The following is a 20,270-nucleotide window of genomic DNA, read 5'->3' on the forward strand; positions in this document are numbered from 1 at the left end:
AATCATGCCCACCATGTCGCAACAAGAAGAGAATTTCAAATTCCGAGTCGCCGCGTCATTGCCTTGTCCGTGTCATTTGGAATTCTTTGGTAGAAGGGTCGCTGACGCCGCAGTCCGGCGCCGATGTCTGGAGACACGCCACCCGACGAGTGAGCGAGATTGATCTGTTTTCCGTTCGTCGGACTCGAACCGTGTGGCTGATGGCGTGAGCGGTACGATAGTGTGGTGTCTTCGGTACTTGGGATTGGTATGCGAAATGGCCACTCACCCACTTTATATCACATGGTTAAGTTTGCAACCAAGTACCTCGTAGTCATGGGGCGATGGCTGAGATAAGGAAGTCTCCATATCCCCAACGGGGATCTGGCGGCGTAGCGAGTATTTGTACTTACAGTGGTTGTAGTACGAGTCCTCGCAGGGGCTCCGTGCTTTTTCGGTACGAGGGGAAGGAGTCTTTACCACTTACGGTTAGTGACTTGGGGGGGCGTCAACGCATGAAAGAAGCGGGAGAAAATGTCTGGAAAGAGTAAAAATCACGTATGGAAGCGAGACTGCGAGACTGCAAGACAGCTAAAGCTCACACGACCCAGAGACCCAGAGACCCACAGGTGGTATTCCTTTCCCATTTCATTATCAAATTAATCCAATCAAGCTGATTGATTCATTTCTGGAAACATGGGATGGGAGAGGAGAGGAGAGATGAGGGTATTCGTTGATTTTTTGCCTCTGGTCTTTACTGCGTATTTTTCCTCTACCTTTGGTCCTCGTCAGACAAAGACAAGGGACTGGACCGAATTACCTCGTACAAGTAACTCCGTACTCGGTATTTGTCCTTGATCGATGAAAAAGTGGGCCCGGCCCCTTCAGCTCAGCCTCGTCAGGTGCCCGGGAGCCAGCGAGCCCACGTAGTCCGGGTAAATAAATACACCTACCGAGTACGAGGTGAATAGGTACTATTACTTACGGAGTATCTCCCCGAATGATAATCATCCTCCACATAATCTTTTTATATATCTATAGATAGATAGAGCCAGAGAGCCAAAGAGCCAGACAGAGACACAGAGGGAGGGGAGAGATGGACCCATCAAATCGTCTGTTTCCCGTGATGGGCGAGGGGCAAGCGAATGGGCGAGCGAATGAATAGTCGGTTACGAGCGAGGTATATGAAACGAACCCCCTTGTAAACGAATAAACGAGCGGAAAGAGGGCGTTTTTTTCTTATTCGACTCGACTCGACTCGACGAATTCCCTTGTTGGGTATATGTCTCCCCGCTATGACTAACTACATGACTACGTGCCTACGTGCCTACGTACCTGCATACCTGCATACCATGGAACTGCAAACATGCATGGAGGGAGGGATACATGGGTGTCTGGATGTCTGGACGCGTGACGTGGATGTATGGTTGGTGTGGCTGCATCGCGTTCTCCGTACGAATACGCATGTGCATGTGCATATGCATATGCACGTCCCGAGCACTGATATCGTATCCTCTGCATGCATCCTGCATGTAGTGTAGGGGAATCTGTTTGTTTGTTTGTTTGTTTGTTTGTTTGTTTGTATGTACCTCGTATGTATGTATGCATGAGTAACGAACTAAACGACTACCTGCTCGTTCATGATTTGTGCGGCATGACTACGATAGTACCATAGTACCATAATACCTACATATCTACATAGGTATCAAGGATCAAGGTACACGGGTACCCAGGTACTGTAGTCAGGTCATTTGTATCACTTGCATCACATCTTCCTGGAATCTCTTACGATTACTCAAATCGAATCAAGACACGTCCTCGTCCTAGCAATCGTTTGCATTGTGACCGCGTTCCGACTATATATATATAAAATGTTGTGGTGATTTGCACCCGGCCTGGAACAAGCCTGACATCTGCCTTTGGGTCGAGCATCACGCTGTCCCTGTCCGTGTCGCCGTCACTACCACATGGCAGCACCACATGGCAATGTCAAAGTAGCAATTCCGATCAAACTCTTCCGTAGCACCCGTGGCACGCTCAGTTGTAACGCCTCGTCCGTTTTCTTCAGCCCGTCCCAAGTTCGCGTTTCCTTGTTTCCTTATCATGCCCCAATACTTCGACGCTCTGCTTCTCGTAATTACATTTGCATTCGTATTATAACCGTCCATGCCTCGCCTTGAAGATGGAAATCTTGTCGTCGTAGAACAGAATCTCCCTAAGCCTCCACGTCGGTTTCGCTCCACCAGGACCACCGCCTTCTCCCCCATCGTCACTCCCGTCCTCGTCATCCGTCAGACCGTTCCCATCGTCTGAAATCGCGTCAAAGTCGCTATCATCGTTCGCTCCCCCGCCTTCGCCATTCTCGCCAGCTTCCTCATCATGAGAGTCATGGTCGTGCGGAGTCGGAGCCGCATTGCCGTGAGTCGCCATCATGTCACCATCTGGTCCCATGTCGTCTCCAGGATGATCCACACCGCTCATGCCTGAGCTGGATCCTTTTCGCGGACTCGCATACTCCAAGATCTCGAAACACTGACTCTGAATCCCGAGGTAGCACAACTCTAGCTCTGGCCTCAGAGCCACAATATCAAGGACTTGCAATGCCGCTTCGCGAGAATGAACCGTGCCATTGACGTGTTCGGCTATATGTGGAATGTGCAACGACCGCAGCGTCGTCGCGTTAGGCAGGCGCCGGAGGAAATAGTGCCAATCCTTGTAGTCGATCGACATGCTCAACTCTCGTAGTTTCATTTTGCCGCTGGTGATGCAAGTGATGAGTTCCCGGTTGCACACCCATCTCCGCCAATTGGTATTAGGACGATCTGGGTCTTCGGTTCGAAGTGTGCTGTCGATCAGTAGCTTGGTCAGACTAGAACGATGCCGTCGGATGGCGCTTTTGTAAATCATGTCAATCGACACCGGCGACTTGTACGCCGTGTTCTCCTGAAGGAAAAGCCATTCCAGACTGTCCGGCGCAAGCGTGTCCTTGATAAATGCAATCAATGCTGGAGACACCATGTCGGTGTGCAGTCGCCTCAATCTCAGGGGATAATCCGACGAAGCGGGGGCAGGAGGCGGAGGAGTGCTGGTCTGTGATCGAAGTAGCATGCTCGACATTCCATTTGCTGAGATCCTGAACGGCGTCGTTGACACCCTCCTCCGGTTCGTGGGAGTAAACCGTTTCCGTAGCGCTTTCCACAGCTGATCGTGATTTCGACAGCCTAAAAGAGTCAAGGTCGTCAGTCGAGACCAATCGACCGCTTTTGAAAGCACCGGAATTGACAAGTAGACCCGTTCTAGCTCGAGCGTTTCCAGCTGCAATTTTCGCACTGGGCGACCTTCTCGAGGAGAATCTTGAAATGTGTCGTTCGTGTTGTGAGTCTGGGTGGCGTGTGGAACGGAAGCGGCGTCTTCGATTGATCGTTGCTTCGTCGCTGAGGCAGAAACCGCCTCAGAGTGGTCGTCCTGGATACTCTGGGCCGACAAAAGGGCGCCCAACTCATTCACCTCGGAAGTGCTGACTACACCTTCGTGATCTTCCTCCCGCTCCGGTTCTCGAGAAGTGTCCACAATCGCAGCATTTTGGGCCGGGCCCTGTTGCGGGTCTATAGAGGATGGCTTTGGATTCTGTGCATAATGAGAGAAGGTATCGCAGAATCGATGCACTAGGATGCCGAGAATACCTCCCGGTCGCGGTGTCTGGTCACCAATCCCTGGCATAAGGGGAGGCAGAATAGAAGTTCGGTCTTCGGAAGGTCTTGCCCATATGTCGAACTGGGCGTGTGAAGCTATGCCGACACGGAGCTCCTGAAGTCTCCCCAAGGATCTCTCAATGAGAACGCTCATTTCCTCTGCATAGGGTAGTTCGTCAATATCAAGCACACTTAGACTCTTGAGAGGTGGCAGAATCGAAAACGTCGGAAACTCGACACGAGGATATGGTGGAATTTGAAAAAGGGAGTCGGCAGATCCCGCCAAAATCGCTGGCAAGTTAGAAGCCTGTGGCCCTGGGATAGATCCTGGTGGTGGAGGAGAAGCCAGGGGGCCTTGGTCCTGATTGTCATGCCAGCGAACCCAGACTCGTTCAAGCCGGCATTCTCGTCCGTCATCGCGGTTACCGAGCGAAGCTAGAGCCATCCACACATCGCGAAGAACACCCGTGGGCATGTCCCAAATGAAAGCTTCCAGGTTTCGCATCCTGCCCACTGCCAGTGCAACCAACGTCCCTAGCATCTTCCCTCCCTCTTTCGTGATGAGGTATTCCTGCACCCACTCCGCTGGTCCATTGCCTAGACTGAATTTCCGGGTGTACTGAGCGAAATGATTGCCACGGCGAATCTTTTTGGGCCGTTCCAAGGCTGTTTGGGCTGCCCGGTTTTGGTGACCGCAGTTCTGACATTGATGTTGAATCTGCTGCTGGTAGGGGGCTTCACCAAACACGTCCTGAGCCATAACCAGAGTTGCCAGTCCGTAGGTTAGCGCATCGACACCCATGCGGTTCTCAAAGGTGGCATTCGCGTCCGGCCAGACAATATCGAAGCGGGCATAGATGTGAGGAATAACCAGGGCGTGGAGCGCTGAATGGGTCAAAGCGAGGGATGTCAGGTCATTTGTGTGCGTCAACTCTCGAAGAATGGTCTGTAGGATATCGACGGGCAAGTCCAGCAGGCGCAAGGGCTCTTTGTGCGCCGTAATTGCATCCCACTCTTGTTTCCTTCCATGAAGGTGTTTCGCCAAAAGAGTCTCTGCGCCCTTCGCCAGTGGTTTGGCGGGCACTTCTTCCAACTCCACGGTTGCTTCCATCCTGAATTGATCCTCGGTACACAACCAGGCTTTGCCAATTATGAGGATTATATGCTGGCCTCGAGTGGGTGCTTAATCGGGTGTGCGAACGGGCTCAGAGCATAAGCTCTGAGCCGGACAGAATCCTGTATTATCTGATCATGGAGGTGTCACCAACGGCGGGACATAAGAGGGATGACAGGTGAAGCGACGAGAGACGCGTGAAGTAAAGTGCCAGGTTGCACAATGTGAAAAGGCCAGTGCTCGTGGTCTGAGGGGTTTTCAGGCGCACGTTGGGATTGTGATGTGGTGGTAGTGGTAAAGGATGGTGATGGTGGGTTGGACAGTGCTGGGAGCGCCGCAACAAGTTGAGATGCACCACCTGCGCGGTTAAGGGACTCAAAATGGGTTGGCTGGGGGAAGTCATGGTGGACTAGAGCCAACTAAGCTTAGCCTGTCAGGAATCACTTTACGCGGATCGCGTGAAAACCTTCCCAGCGAGCCCAGGTAAAGGGTGTATTAGGCACTAGTGCTACTAGCCCAGGTCTCCATTTCCTCGTGCTCCCTTTGTCCCGCACTTTTTATCCACGGGTAAGCGTGCAGAGACCTGCTAATTACTGGGTGACAGGCACCAAGACAAGCGTAACAAGGCACCATTCTGTCCCCCGGGCTTCTTTTTGTTCCGTTAACCATCTCTTGTCTCTCCCCTAAAAACTGATTACCTTAATTTTTTCCCCCGATAACATCCACCCCCGGCAAAACGTCACCTTTTTTGCTGCTCACTTTCCCTGTCCATCTCCCATCTCCATCCATCCTCCCTCACTCCCTCATTCAACCAACCATCTCTGGATGGCTTGAAGCGCATCACACTCGTTATCACTGCGCTGGTCAGCCTGCCCACCAGGTCCAGAGCTGCTCGTCAATCCAGCTCAGCCCCCCTGTGCGCAGCCAGCTCCGCGCCTACGACCGCCAAAGGCCGGTGCCCAACTGCCCCTCACCTCTCAAAATCACGCACTCCCGTTTCCTCCTTCACGGCTCTCTCCTGTAACATCTCACCCATTACACTACATCAAACATGGACAAATGCCCCGATGAGGTGCTCCTGAAAGTGTGCGCTTGGTTAGAGTTTCAAAGTGTTGCCAATGTGCGACTGGTCAACAAGCGGTTGGCCGAGGTCGGAGCTGAAGCGCTGGTAAAAAGAGTGCGCTTCCACTGCACCAAGGACTCCCTCAGACGTCTACACGCTATCGCACAGCACGATGTTTTCTCTAAATATGTCGACACCATAGTCTTCGAAGGCAATCTGCTGGCCAGCGTACCCTGCATCCATACCTACCAAGCCCACTACGAGCTCGATCATCACCAGAGCGAAAGACCGCAACCTCCTTCCAAACATGCGACTCCCCGTGAGCACAGACTCTACGAACGAAACCTGGCAAAGTTCAACCGCGAGATTGAGAAAAAGTACGACCGGTATTTGGATCTTTATGACAAACAACAGAAGGTTCTCAAGTCCGCCGCTTATGCCGACTTCATTTCGTCGAGCATGCCATGTTTCCCAAGACTGAACAAACTTGTCCTTTCAACTGTTGGTCGCTGCAAGCATGTTCTCTCTGGGAGATTCCTCGAGTCATTTACTGCCGATTGTGCTATGCCAATTGAACAGGATACCAGTTTCACCAAGGACCAGCTGAAACATCTCCTCTTCCCACAAGGGCGCCCACTCACCCAACTCGCGGCATTGGAGGTCCATGTCATGAGCCCCAAGTTCTTCACCGGCTTTGTACCGGCTGGTCTGATATGTCGCGCCTTTCAAAACCTCAAAGTCATTGACCTCAACTTCCGTCTGGAGAAGGATGACAGGATTGGCTTGGACATTATGACTGCGGACCGCTGCTATGCAGATCTTGCGAAAGGTTGTCTTCGTGACGCACTGAGCGCTGCCCGTGATTTGGAACAGCTGACGATTAACTTTGACGACTACGGCTACTATGGAGCTGTCACCAGCCTGGAAAATATTCTCGGTTCAAACGCCTGGCCATGTCTCTACATGTTGAATCTGGATTGCATGTCGACCACGGAGGACTATTTCCTAAGCATGCTGAAACGTCAACCATCTTTGCTCGATCTCCGACTAGGCTTCATGACCCTCGAGCAAGGTCGCTGGCCAAATGCCACCAGGCGGATGCGAAAAAGTTTGGACTTGAAGAACTTCATGGCAAGTGGTATCCTTGAAGATCCGGACCAAATGTTCCCAATGCATCTTCTAGACACGGAAGCGTACGTAGAGGAACACCATCATTTCACATTGGCCGACGCTGTTGGACTCTACGTGACCGACGAATTTCGTAACGCCGAGGAGGAGGATTACCACCCGATGCTCGATGACGATTTCACTGACGAAGAAACCTTACGGGAGGAATACGGACCATTCGCGGAGGACGAAGAATTTTCGGACATGGACTGCAGTGACTAGGCGAGACGAGCAGCCCTCTTCTTCTTGACCCATGTTCATGTATGATTACGAGCTTACGACCTTTTCGCAACTACCTGTACAGTACTCAGAACTGCATTTTACGAGAGACGGTCGACCGCAGATACCCCCGTGAGCTTCCTTGTCCAATCATTTTCCGGATTCGAAAGACTTTTTTACTGTTCTGGCTAGAGGCCACTTTTATTGCTATGGTTTGACACCGAGGAGCAGATGGTGGCTTTGTGGGATGGATGGGACAAAATGGTGTTGGCATGGCTTTTCCTTATGTATCCATACCTAGATCGCCCCGGCAAGTCACCGAGAGACTTCAAGTCTCCAGAAGAACTTGATGAAATTGTAATTAGAAAAGCATACTCCGTATGTACAACTTGTTTTCAAGCTAAAGGGTCTCAGCCTCGTGGATTGGCCTCCCTGAAGAACCAGCCGGCTATTTGTCGGGATTCGGGGCCAGTTTTCAGTTCCTCGTCTCCATGTTCAAAGCTTAAGGTGAATATCTGTTTCCAGTTGAGGAGCTCTCACACCTCGTAGGGTAGGCAATCGGATCTCGCAGTGCTTGATTCTACCATGCGGGCAAGTCTACGTCTGCTTGCGGCCCCCGTTACGCCGTCATTTAGACCAGGACAGCGAGCGCAAGCTCTGGCTTTACTCCCTCCCATTCCTCTTTATCGTCGTCTCCTGCGCATTCACCGCAAGCGACTCAGCCCCGAAGAACGCGTCTTCGGCGACACCTACCTGAAAGCCGAGTTTCGAAGACACAGGGACATTGAGAACCCGTTACACATTGTCGGCTTTCTGACAGAATGGCAACAATACGGCCAGCAACTTGAAGGGGAGGATTGGAAAGAGCAAAAGATCGACCCGGCGTTGTTGGATAAATTGAGTGATCAACAGGTCGGGCAGATGTATGAGCTTATGCTGGCGATCCAAAGGAGAGGGAGGGACAGTGTTGACGAGGAAGAGGAAGGAGAAATTTTGAAGGCGATTGAAGAGGCCAAGGGCTCAGGTACATCGAACAGCTCATGATGAGTCTGGCAGTCGATGAGACTGGTTCGGCGCGACCCAGGTGAAATTAACGGTGACATTTCAATTTGGATATCACTCAAGCCATCCCAAACGAGGGAGGAGCCATTGCGAACGCCGGTCTCTAAACACACTCACCAGGCTTGTCACCGCCCGCTCTACCACCAACCCGACAGGCAAACAGTATCATTCCAGAAGATGACGCCGCACCAATATTAGTCTTCAAAGCGACTCCTCTTCCTTGAGCTCGTCCTCCTGAAACGCAGCATCCTGTGCTGAAAGCCTTGGATAAGCAAACACAGTATTGTCGAGCATACACCCTTGCACCTGATCTACCCCCGAGAGCACAAATAAACTGCAAGATGTGCAAGACCGAAGCATTCAAATCTCATACCTGCCCACATCACTGGATGAGCATCGTCAAACCGTGTGGGCCAGAAGCATCCTTCAAGAACCAGGCTCACCAATATCAACCCGCGAGAAGTGCCTGGAAAAGACTACTCCAGCCTGAATACGTCTCTGCGCCGGCCGACAGTTGTCCAAATTGCGATCTCAAAGGAGACTACGATGCTGACAAGACAAGGATAATTCTCAGGACACCCAGGGAGGCAGGAAATCTGGGTAATGGATACAACATGACTGATGGGCAGGGGAGGGCAATACCAGTGTACCATCACGGAGGCTATTTCGCGTCGGGGTCATATCCTTTGACCAGGTCCAATCCCAATGGACAGTGGCAGCAGGCTGGATGTTGTACAGTGATGTGAGCAGGCTGGATTCCCTGGGAAGAGGGAGGCCTACGGGTCCTACAGTTTCTACTACTTGTGCGGCAGGCGTAGGGGCTGAGGGTGGAGTCTGCAGATATTTCTCTAGTTGGACTGACGGCACCCTGACAATCTTCGCACGAATTCACATATCTCACTCTGAGCCTCACCTTTCCATCAATCGAGTTACATACCGATTCTATATATGTTTCTACGGAACCATTCCGCTTGAGGTGATTGTGTCGGACATCGCCCGCTCCTCGTTCATCATTCGCGAAACGAGTTGATCACGCAATTGCCCCTCACGATGTCACCAGTGTCACAACACGAACCCCTCGCATGCGACCCGTCGAAACAGCCCGATAGCAGGCGTTCATTCGGAGATGCCCTATGCGTCTCGGTACAATGATGGCTGATGGCGTAGGGATTCGCTATACTTGAATGACATGAGGTCAACTGGAAGAGGATCACGGGAAAAAGAACCTAAGAAATTTCAAGAGTGACGGACCTTTTTCTCTCTCTCACCTTTTTGACCCATTTCCTTTCCTTTTGTCTGAGATTCGACACATCTGGAAACGAGGTATCGGCCACCCTAGACTTGACTGACAAACACCAGAAGAACACAATGGCTCCTGTGGCGGTTGAATCGTCTCACCCTCCTGCTGAGGTGCCCACGAAATCCACGCCAATTGACCTGTCCATCTTTCCCGACGGCTTCAAGACATCTGGCCAACACCCGCCGCTCTACGACAAGCTGTACCCTTACTCTGCGTTTCCAAAGTCCATCTCCGGCCCCACGGTCTGGTCGAGTGAGGACTACGCCTCCCACCCGGAGACATGGACACACGTCTTCTCGGACTCTGAGATCAACGAACTCTCGACCGCGGCGGACAACTTCATGGCCCAAGGCCTCCCCTTGACAGGGATCAGCCCGTCCAACTTCCCGCTCCCGAGCATGGCAGCGTCATTGAAATCGATGCGCAACGAGATCCTCAACGGCAAGGGCTTCATCCTGTACAAGGGCTTCCCCGTGCAGCAATGGGGCTCGCACAAGTCCGCGGTCGCTTACATGGGACTGGGCACGTACATCGGGTACCCGGTGTCGCAGAACGGTCGGGGCCATATCCTGGGCCACGTCAAGGACTTGGGCGAGGACAGCACGCAGATCGACAAGGTGCGCATCTACCGGACCAACGCGCGACAGTTCTTCCACGCCGACGACTCGGACGTTGTGGGCTTGCTCTGCATCGCGCGCGCCGAGGAGGGCGGCGAGTCGGACGTGGCGTGCGTGCACCAAGTGTGGAACATCCTGCAGGTCGAGTTCCCGGACGTGGCGGAGCTGCTGACCCAGCCCGTGTGGTACTTTGACCGCAAGGGCGAGGTGTCGCGCGGCGAGGAGCCCTACATCCGCACCAGCGTCTTCTACCTCGAAACCCCCGAAGCGGGCAAGGAGCAGCGCGTCTACTGCAAATGGGACCCCTACTACGTGCGCAGCCTGACGCGCTTCTCGGACAAGGGCATCATCCCGCCGCTGTCGCCGGCGCAGGTCCGCGCGCTCGAGACCCTCGAGGCCGTCTGCCAGCGCGTCAAGCTGCACATGATCCTCGAGGTCGGCGACATCCAGTTCGTCTCAAACTCGCACATCCTCCACGCCCGCACCGCCTACAGGGACTACGGCCCGGACAGCGGCATGCCCCGCCGCCACCTGATGCGTCTGTGGCTGAGCTGCCCCGTCAGCGAGGGCGGCTGGCGCCTGCCCTTCCACGACGCAGACGAGCGCAAGAGAGGAGGCATCCAGGTCGACGACACGAGGCCCGTTGCGAGGCTGGATGCGGATTAAAAACCTCTGCTGCTGTCCGCCGGGGTTTATGCAAATAGCGATTGTGCATGTGTCTGTGTGTATTGCATGGGGGGGTGTTATAGAGGATGAAATTCCCAGGAGAGTCTCTATAAAGACTTGTAGTAGATAAACTAGCCTACAATTCGATCCATTAGATCTTTCGACTTGTATGGCTCCTCCCAATTGCCAGGCCATTGAATAGTCCTTGTGAGTCACGCAGCACAAACATAAACACATACATCTCGAGCTGCATTTTGTGTGTTGAACAGTTGGTGCCACATGTGGTACAGCTGTCTTTCCTCCCTCTGATATTGGCCATTGATTTTCCACCAAGTAACTAGGTCGTCTTCTTCCCCCATAGAAGCTACTCTAGCATTTCGGATCCAATCCCCCTTTAGCCTGCACAGCAAACCTCATGTGGGCTGTTCAAGTTGGCCTTCCAAAACGTTACACTGGCTGGTGGCCAACTTGGGCAACTCACTGTTTCCTCTTCATCAACTGGCTTGCTATATCAGCATAGAAGGCTTGTCCAGAACGCTGGTTCTGAGCCTGGTTGCCTTATTCAGCAAAGAGTCTAAGATCCATTCGGATGGACTTGAAAATCACCAACGACATGACTCGACGGTTAAATCAATAGCCGTGATGATTTGATCATGATGGTGGTGGTGATGATCATGATCACAACGACAGGCACGCGTCGCATAGGGGTAAAGACAATTGACACCCTCCCCGGATGCAACAGCGGTTGCGATCCAGCCGGCACCCTTCGGTATGTGGCAGCCTGAGCTTGAACGGAAGTGTCTGTGTCTTGTTGGAAGAAGACACACAGGAGCATCGATCCCCCTTTTGAGCTTACCGCGTTTTCACATGACTGAGCGAGATGGTGGTGGGACCAGAGAATCGAGAGGAGGGCTCTTGAGTGGACCGGAGACGCGTTTCGGATAGCTTAAAACGAGCAGAGTTTCCTGCGTCTCTGAAATGAAAGCCCCTTCTGGTAGTACTGGCTGTCTTGACCATAAGGCCGGGATCGGGCCATCCACTATCGTGGACTCCGGAATGACGGATGACAATCTTCTTCAGTAGGGATAACTACCAAATGAAGGCTGGGCAAGATGTGGGAGAAAGAAGATGCGTGCCGCTATCACCTTCAGAGATGCGGCACCGTCGTTCACACCTCCTTATTGAACGTGCCGAAGATGAGGCAACAGCATGCGGCTTCGCTCTTCCATTTTTGTGGCTACTCATCCGTGTGTCCCTGCATGTCAACAACAAGCCTCTGATGCCATGCACCAACGCAATGTTAGCGATTGGGCAAGGTTTGTCAGCGTAGGAGGGATAGTCGATCTGGCCCTAGGTTTGCCCTACCAGGTTTGCCATACCACGGTGCGACTGGCTTTAGGGTTGAATGAGGTGGCCTCGGGTCCCGCTGTTGATGGCTGCCCGCCCATCCACTGTGCTCCGGAGTCATTTTCAGCTTTTTTTAGAGGTGCCCTTCTCTTCGTGTCGGTCGCTGTGGCCACGAGTAATCCGGCCCGGATTCTCAGATGAGTGAGCCTGCTGATTGCTGTCTGGGGAGCCTCTCATGGCCACTTTGAGAGCGTCATGCAACGAGTCGAATTGATGTCGTAGCTTTCTGGTTCTGGTAGCTTGACATGCGCGATGACAAAGCCGCAAGGGTTTGGAAGGGTAGAACCGCGGTCGAAAGAAGATTGATTGGCGTTCTTGTTGCCTGGGCACGCCGAATGAAGAATGCCCCGAAGGCCTGGGAGTTGGCGCCGCCGCAGACGAGTGGTAGGGGGCATTATCTCAACCGAGTAATGGGTGCTGGACGCCCACTAGACTCAACCTGGGCATCCCACGTCCTGGTAGAGGTTGGACGCCATGTTCTCGGGGATCGCCAATTGTGCATGATTCAAAACATCGACGACTCGACCACCGAGACAACGTGTGGAGATGATGTGTCTTTTAATTCCCAACTCTTGGTCCAAAAGGTCCACATAGGGCCATCCCGCCTACTCTTGCCCAAAACGCACAAAGGGCCGCCGGCATCTGATTGGGGGTTTTTCGATGAAGTAGATCGACCTCGGAGTTCGCGCTCGCTGTTGGTTTTGTATGTGCCTTTTAGGCTGTTGTCAGTCTTGGATGAATTCGAAAACATGAGCTGACCCTGGCTGCTGCTCCCGTGAGCACTGCATTAACTCGTTGCGCGCCCCTTGCAGCATGTGTCCAATTCGACAACGGTTCGCTTACCCAGAAACTCTCCACATTCCCGGCCCCCCTTCACCCGCGGTTGTTGGCTGGGAATGGGTTTTAGAGATGCACTAGGAGGGACGTCCAAGGTGGCTGCGCAGTTGCGTTGGGACTCCTCCAAGGCGGATCCCTGCATATTTTTTCCGGACGGATTATCTTGTTCCGGAGCTGGTCTCGATAGAATCGTGATGCGTTGCTTCAGTAGAGCGCTCCACTGCTTTGTGTGTTATTCTCTTTTGGAAAGTGGTGACCGAATGGGCGGGAAGTCTACCGTCTTTCTAGGGCGCACACAGGCAAGATGCCCTGACGCCAGAGGCCCCAAGGCTCCAAAATCCTCGGCTGCGGAGGAATTGCTTTGATTAGCGCACATTGAGCGCGGATCTTCCGAAGCCTTTGGTTTTCGAGATGCCCATATATTGTTGCAGACATCCATGTCAGCAGGAAGGAGTCGTGGAGAAACATGTCCGGAGCCATGGAAAGATGGATCGTCCCGGTGACCTTGACAGACCGTCAGTTCTGAGGACGAATCCATTGTTCCCCCGACAGCGACGGCGGGCAGATGAGGAACAGCAGTCACACCTGCAACGACAGACTCCTCATGAACAGCCTGCAGAACAACAACAGAGACCACTCCAACATCGTCGCAGCACCTCCCAGCAATCCAGTCATGAACTCGTCCAACTGGGCAATCCCGGAGCGCGGGACTTGTCGCATTCTCCTTTTCCCCTCCCCCGAAACAGTTTTGTCCAGCGAGCCATTCAGTACTGTATGGGCTGTCCCCCGCACACTTCATATGCACACGTCTAATGTTTGTGTGTACAGATGTGAAACAGTACTCGCCGACGGCGGTTCAGCGGCCACATTTCGTTGGCGTGGGCCCAGATTTGTTCCTTCTGCGTGATTACATTCCGTTCGTCATGAACGACCGCATGGTCTTCTCGGCGCTGGTGGCCATGTCCTCCTTTAGCGCCAATATTGCCGCCACTGGTAGTCGCGAGGCTCCCTCTGAATCTCTTCGGTTCTATCAGTCAGCCGTGTCATTGCTACGGGAGAGGTTGACCAACGAGTCGCAGCGGGCCAGCGACGCCGTGATTGTGACCCTGGCCAATTTGTGCGCATTTGAGGTGAGCATAAGCTCTCCAGGGAACTCCCCGTGTATAGTAAACTCACTGAGACGCGGTGTCTGACTCTGTAGGCCTTTTCGGGAAACTATGATGCGGTTGATATGCATACACTCGGCATCAAGCAAGTGGTCGCCCTTCGAGGGGGCACTAGCCAGTTGGGTACTTCTCCTGCACGATGACTTGGTCGTCTACACACATCATTCTGACAAGAGACAGGTTTCGAGGGTTTCCTCAGGACCATGGCCACGGCGTAAGTTCTATTTTGGTTCTGACGCGACGTTGGATCTAAAACACATGACTAATCAGGGACCGTCTGTCCTTCGCTCTCCAGGTGGCAGAACTTTTATGCAGCTCGACATTCCATCTCCTTGACTGACCCACGTTTTTTCCCTGAAGACGGAATCTTTACCTACCCAGAACATCCCTTTGATCCTGAGTTGTGCGATGTTATTGCGCGCTTCCCACCGGGACTGACTGACATGGCCTTGTCAGGAATGCTGAGTCATCAGATCATCAACCTAGTCACCCATGTCAACAACTGGACCCACGAGGTGAATGCCTCTCTCCGAGACTCGGACGTGTACAACCTGCATGACTTGTCCCAGAGTTCTCGCAACGTCACGCTGTGCGGCGAGTTCCTGCACAAGTCAGGTTTGACGATGGTTGAGCAACTCCTGGTTCTAGCGTTGACCTCGTTCTGCTATTCCACAGACTCGACACGATCCATGTTTTTTCTGACGAACGCCTACCTCCAGATTCGCTGCAAGTACATGAGAACAGTGTATATCGAGGTGACGGAGAGAAACGAGGCATTTATGACCTGGGTGGCCACCATGCTGCTGGCCACGTTCGACCCATCAGCACAGCCGTGGTTTTTGGGGCTATCGATCCTGCGAGCGCGACCGACCCTGCGAGATTGGCAGGCAAATGTCAGAGTATGCGAGAGTTATTTCTGGAACGATGGCCTCTCGCTGAAGTTGGCGGCAAAGCTGGGTCATCTCAGAGGAACAGAACGCGAGGGCCAGGGTTGACAGGGCGGAGTTTCAGAGCGTTTGACGGCCACAACGGGTCTGTAGGCAGTTGGATATGGAGAAAATCGTCATTCAAACCACAAACAGATTCACCCAGACTAAATTGCATCCAATTCAGCCGGTCGACATCATTCGCCTGCCCTAAGATCGCCTGGAGAACGAAGTGAGCCCGAGTGAAGGGCGAACCAGAAGCCGAGGGGCCTGTATCTGAGGAGCATAGATCCAGACCTTTTTGGCGAGGCATTCGCGCTCGAGCTGCCTGATATAGTCTTCAGAAGATCTGGGCTCGAGCATGTCTGCCAGTGCACAATAATCGTCCAACAGGGTAGATTCTGTGAGCATTGATGAAGGCTGGAAAATTCTCTTGTGGCCATCAAACCCCGCGTCTTGGCCCCGCTAGATAAACAATTTTCCATTTCAAGCCTAGAAGGTGCCAAGAATTATATAATCACAGGCTTGGCATTAGTGACACCCAGAAGACGCGGCGAAGCGCGTTTCGATTTGGTTCTTGTACGCACCCAACCCCTACATTCACTACATGCTGTAGTACATGCTACATTCTCCTCGGCAACAATTGGACAGGCATCTCGCGACAAACACATCCATTCATGGATCCCGCACCGCAGCTAGTCTGACGCTCCTGCAATGCAAACAACACCATGTCTACAACGCTGATGGCGACGTCGAAAGCCGCCGCATCTGCTCCTTTTTCCGACCCAATCTTCGCATCAGTCTTCTCGCCTTCGGTTGTCAAACCGCCCAAGCACCGTCGCCTATTTGCCCCTCAGACCCTTGCAACGCTTCCGGAGATACAGACTGCCCTGCACCAGCACCTGAGAGTCCTTTTGGGAATCGGCGACGAGTCTTTCGTTTATGGAGTGACCGAGGTGGTGCCTCACGAGGGAGCTCCCTTCCACAGTTACCTCGAGTCCTGCCCCTCACTCGATCAGCTTAGACAGCCAACAGCTACCGACCATGCCGCACAGGTTGCTAGGGAGGCAGAGTCTCCTGTGTGGGGGATGCTGGCTGGGTGGCGCGCGACCGTCGGGCCTGAGGCAGTAATAAAACTACTAGCGTCGGTCCTCAATGATTTAATGACGGAGTTTGTAACCTGGTCCTATGCCGGAGTCTATCGTCAAAGGCTGCATCTTCACCTTGAGTTCTGGGTAGAGCATTTATTTTCCAGGGTCGCGCGGAAGGTCCTTTGTCGTCTCGACGAGAGATTGGAGTCACAGACTCTCCCTGAAACGGAGGTGCGGAAATGGAAGGATATGGCCACCGCCCGACTCGGCGCTCTACGGGTCGACGAACTCTTCGAGGTCATAGTGGACTGGGATGCCACGGCACCTGCAATCGAGGACTTGCGGCATTTCACGACAAGTCCGACCACAAGAGGGTACTTGACGCACAACTTCGTCAATGTCCTGCAAACACGTCTTCTTCATCCTGGCGCATCGACCATCGAAATCCTACAATTTTACATTTCTATTATCCGCTCTTTTCGGATTCTCGACCCACGAGGAGTCCTCTTGGATCGTGTCGCTAGAAGAGTCCGTCGCTACCTCCGAGAGCGAGATGACACTGTCAAGGTGATTGTGACCGGACTGCTCGCTGACGTTTCGCCCAAAGAGGACGGACAGCCGCCAGAATCCGATCCAGACGTCCTCACAGAACTCGCTCGTGAACTGACCAGTCCCACCGGTCGAGACCATGCAACGGACGACAGCGAATTCGACTGGAACAATATGGACTGGGTCCCCGATCCCATCGACGCCGCCCCAGATTACATGAAATCCAACAAAACCACCGACGTGATTGGTAGTCTCGTCACGTTGTTCGAAACAAAGGAGGTCTTTGTCAGGGAGCTTCAATCTGCCATGGCGGAGAGGCTGCTCAAGAATAAAGCCGACTTCACCCAGGAGATCGGTGTGGTGGAGCACTTGAAGCTGCGATTCGGAGACTCTGCGCTGCAAGGGTGCGAAGTGATGTTAAGAGATGTTCTGGATTCAAAGAAAGTGGATAAAGTGATCAGGAAGGATTTGGAGGCGCAACAGGCCAAAAAAGGACCTTCTGCAAAGCAGAGGGACGACGATGTCCAGATTCATGCGAAGATCCTCTCGCGCCTGTTCTGGCCGGCCATGCAGGACCACTCATTTAATGTTCCACCAGTGGTGACGGAGCAGCAGAGATACTACGAACAGGGATTTGGAGCTCTCAAGCAATCACGAAAGTTGACTTGGGTCAATACTGTTGGCCAAGTCGAGGTGGAGCTGGAGCTGGAAGACCGTACCTACCACGACGAAGTCCTTCCCTGGCAAGCGGCTGTGATTTACGCATTTCGAGATGACAACGCAGGGGCATCAGGGCAGCCTGTCAAGAAGACACTTACAGAACTTGCCTCTGAGCTCGCAATGTCCACGCCTCTCATTCGTTCCGCCTGCGTTTTCTGGGTCTCGAGGCGCATCCTCACCGAATCATCGCCCAACACCTTTACTGTTCTTGAACGACTTCCTAGTGGTACCGGCGACGGGGACGACACGTTGATGAGCGAGGGTGGGCCGTCTGCCGCCCAACAATCAGACAGTGCTCTGGCAGTCGCAGAAGCCGCCGCTTTGGCGACCGCAACGAGGGAGGCAGAAGAAGCGGAACGCAAACAGAAAATGGCCATGTATAATGCGTTTATTGTATCCATGCTCACGAATCAAGGGGCCATGCCTCTGGCGAGGATCTCGATGATGTTATCCATTGTGGTGCCAGGCGGGTTTCCCTTTAGTAACGAGGAATTGAAAGAGTTTCTGGCATCCATGGTGAAAGAAGGCGCACTGGAGATTGGCAAATCGGGTGTTTACAAGGTTGCGAGAGGACTGGAAGAGTGATGACTGATGACCAAGGATCACGAATCTGAATGGAGACGACTGTTATTCGAACAGGACCTCATGACAGGCAGGAATTATGGCTCGGCTATGGACGTTACCCAAGACTGCAGGCTTCGGTTTGTGTCTCGACCCTCGGGATACGTCGATGCTGGAGGTGGGCAGCTGTTTGGGCACGATACCAACACGACGAGATAGACAGTGGGACAACAGTCCACTATGAGTATTCATATGCCATATGGCAGATACCTACCGCTACCCTAAGTACCCGGGGTACGCTTTCAGCTGCCAGTCCACATCAATGACAATGACAATATTGATATTACAGTTTTAAACGTGTCTGTGAGAAATGATAGACGATAAATAGAAGACCCGAAGATATGCCGGCACACCAGGAGATTTTGTTCGTTCCTCACGAGACGACTTCTTTTGGTCCAAGTATCTTTTTCGACAGAGAGACACCGAGACAGTATAGAATAAAAAGAGACCTCTGGAGCTAAACCATTCCTGAAACCTGGGATGGGCTTTGTTTTTGGTGATATTGGGTGAGAGTTGCTTTGGCGGGTAAACGGGCAACGGGAAACGGAAGGAATATTCACTGTCACCCTCATCATGTGTGTGATGGCACGAGCGTGACGAGGCTGGGAGAAAATCAGAGGTGACACAAGAACCCACAAATACACACAAGGACAGAGGAGGGTACGGAGACAGAGGCAGAGGCTGCGCGCATCACAGACACAGACACTGAGACAACAGCCAAAGGTGAGGTTCAAGGGTATATTGAGAGAGGGGCGCAAAAGAAAAACCATGCTCCCCACCCCGTCGACCTCGCACGTCTCGTACGACCTCGTCTACGAACCCGCCGAGGACTCGTATCTGTTTCTCGACACGCTGTCCTCGCCCGCCGAGACAGCGTGGCTGCGTTCGCGGTTCTCTTTGCCTTCTTCTCCCCGACCTTCCCCTTTACCTTTACCGGGATCAAGACAAACGCCTACACCAACGCCATTGCCAAAGTCGACGCCAACATCATCGCTGTCACCGACGCCCCTCATCGTCGAAATCGGTCCTGGATCCGGCGTCGTCGTCGCATTCCTGGTCGCTAACGCAAAAACCCTTTTCGGGCGCGACGTGCTGAGTCTCGCCGTCGACGTTAATCCGTATGCGTGCCGCGGGACGAGGACGACGGTGGAGAAGGCGCTCGCCGAAAAAAGGCCGGAGAGGCGAGTGGCAGGGGAGAAGGAGCGGGGTGGAAAGGCGGTGGTACTCTCAGAAAATACAGGCGGGGATGGCGCAGAGAATGGTCGGGGCGTTTCTCATGATGAAGATGGAAGGAACGAGGGTGGGAGTATCTTCCTCTCGTCCGTGAATGGCGACCTCGCCACACCGCTCCGCCCAGGCGAAGTTGACGTCCTGGTATTCAACCCGCCCTACGTGCCTACCGACTCGGTCCCTGCCACTCCAACCACTACCAGACAACCAGAACCGAACCCAAAACCGACTTTCGAGGAACAATCCGCCCTCCTCACCCTCTCCTACGCCGGTGGGCCCGACGGCATGCAAGTCACGAACCGCCTCCTCGCCCAGATCCCCGAGGTGCTCAGTCCCCGTGGCGTCGCCTACGTGCTCTTTTGTCGCGGGAACAGGCCTGACGAGGTCAAGCAATGGATCCGTGCGTGGGAGCCGTCGTCACTACCATCACCACCACCACCACCACCACCACGACGGTCACGGTCGACACAGTCAACACAGTTAACACAGCCAGAAATAGCTGGCAGGGCAGAGCGATGGCACTGGCGCGCCGAGACGGTCGGGACGAGCGGCAAGACGGCCGGGTGGGAAAAATTGGAGATTGTCAGGATATGGAGGGAGTGGGAGGGATGTGGATGAAACGAAAACGCAACGAAAGGGACTACTAATCGATACCAAGGGAAGGGGGTTCTTCAAAGGAATGGCTGTAGTGGGTGGTGCTGGGGGAAATTCCTGCTTCTCGCCCTGCGGATATAAGGCGATTTTCTCATGAAAGCTGGTATATTACAACAAGATACGCATGAAAGAAAAGCACACCAAAAGCACCCACAGCGACCTGCTACGCAACCTACCACACGAAATGGCA

The 20,270-nt window shown here is 53.3% G+C and overlaps 7 protein-coding genes across 7 annotated transcripts; 6 read left to right on the top strand and 1 right to left on the bottom strand.

Annotated features, from left to right (window-relative positions):
- Positions 1-2,133: 2,133 nt before the first annotated feature.
- AYO20_07027 (hypothetical protein) lies at positions 2,134-4,782 on the bottom strand (the record flags this gene model as incomplete). The annotated part of the gene is made up of 1 exon (XM_022645315.1): positions 2,134-4,782. The coding sequence occupies one exon, from the start codon at positions 4,780-4,782 to the stop codon at positions 2,134-2,136; it is 2,649 nt and encodes an 882-aa protein (XP_022498701.1).
- A 1,054-nt stretch (positions 4,783-5,836) lies between these two features.
- On the top strand, positions 5,837-7,237 carry AYO20_07028 (hypothetical protein; the record flags this gene model as incomplete). Its single annotated transcript, XM_022645316.1, has 1 exon — positions 5,837-7,237. The coding sequence occupies one exon, from the start codon at positions 5,837-5,839 to the stop codon at positions 7,235-7,237; it is 1,401 nt and encodes a 466-aa protein (XP_022498702.1).
- A 582-nt stretch (positions 7,238-7,819) lies between these two features.
- Positions 7,820-8,278, top strand: AYO20_07029 (hypothetical protein; the record flags this gene model as incomplete). The annotated part of the gene is made up of 1 exon (XM_022645317.1): positions 7,820-8,278. One exon carries the CDS (start codon positions 7,820-7,822, stop codon positions 8,276-8,278), a length of 459 nt encoding a protein of 152 aa, XP_022498703.1.
- A 1,386-nt stretch (positions 8,279-9,664) lies between these two features.
- On the top strand, positions 9,665-10,879 carry AYO20_07030 (hypothetical protein; the record flags this gene model as incomplete). Its single annotated transcript, XM_022645318.1, has 1 exon — positions 9,665-10,879. One exon carries the CDS (start codon positions 9,665-9,667, stop codon positions 10,877-10,879), a length of 1,215 nt encoding a protein of 404 aa, XP_022498704.1.
- Positions 10,880-13,609: 2,730 nt separating this feature from the next.
- Positions 13,610-15,284, top strand: AYO20_07031 (hypothetical protein; the record flags this gene model as incomplete). The annotated part of the gene is made up of 5 exons (XM_022645319.1): positions 13,610-13,895; positions 13,952-14,253; positions 14,325-14,412; positions 14,470-14,503; positions 14,585-15,284. The coding sequence occupies 5 exons, from the start codon at positions 13,610-13,612 to the stop codon at positions 15,282-15,284; spliced, it is 1,410 nt and encodes a 469-aa protein (XP_022498705.1).
- A 659-nt stretch (positions 15,285-15,943) lies between these two features.
- On the top strand, positions 15,944-18,160 carry AYO20_07032 (hypothetical protein; the record flags this gene model as incomplete). Its single annotated transcript, XM_022645320.1, has 1 exon — positions 15,944-18,160. The coding sequence occupies one exon, from the start codon at positions 15,944-15,946 to the stop codon at positions 18,158-18,160; it is 2,217 nt and encodes a 738-aa protein (XP_022498706.1).
- Positions 18,161-18,964: 804 nt separating this feature from the next.
- Positions 18,965-20,044, top strand: AYO20_07033 (hypothetical protein; the record flags this gene model as incomplete). Its single annotated transcript, XM_022645321.1, has 1 exon — positions 18,965-20,044. One exon carries the CDS (start codon positions 18,965-18,967, stop codon positions 20,042-20,044), a length of 1,080 nt encoding a protein of 359 aa, XP_022498707.1.
- Positions 20,045-20,270: the final 226 nt, after the last annotated feature.

Source organism: Fonsecaea nubica (assembly GCF_001646965.1).
Source record: "Fonsecaea nubica strain CBS 269.64 chromosome Unknown Scaff47, whole genome shotgun sequence".
Taxonomy (NCBI): Eukaryota; Fungi; Ascomycota; class Eurotiomycetes; order Chaetothyriales; family Herpotrichiellaceae; genus Fonsecaea; species Fonsecaea nubica.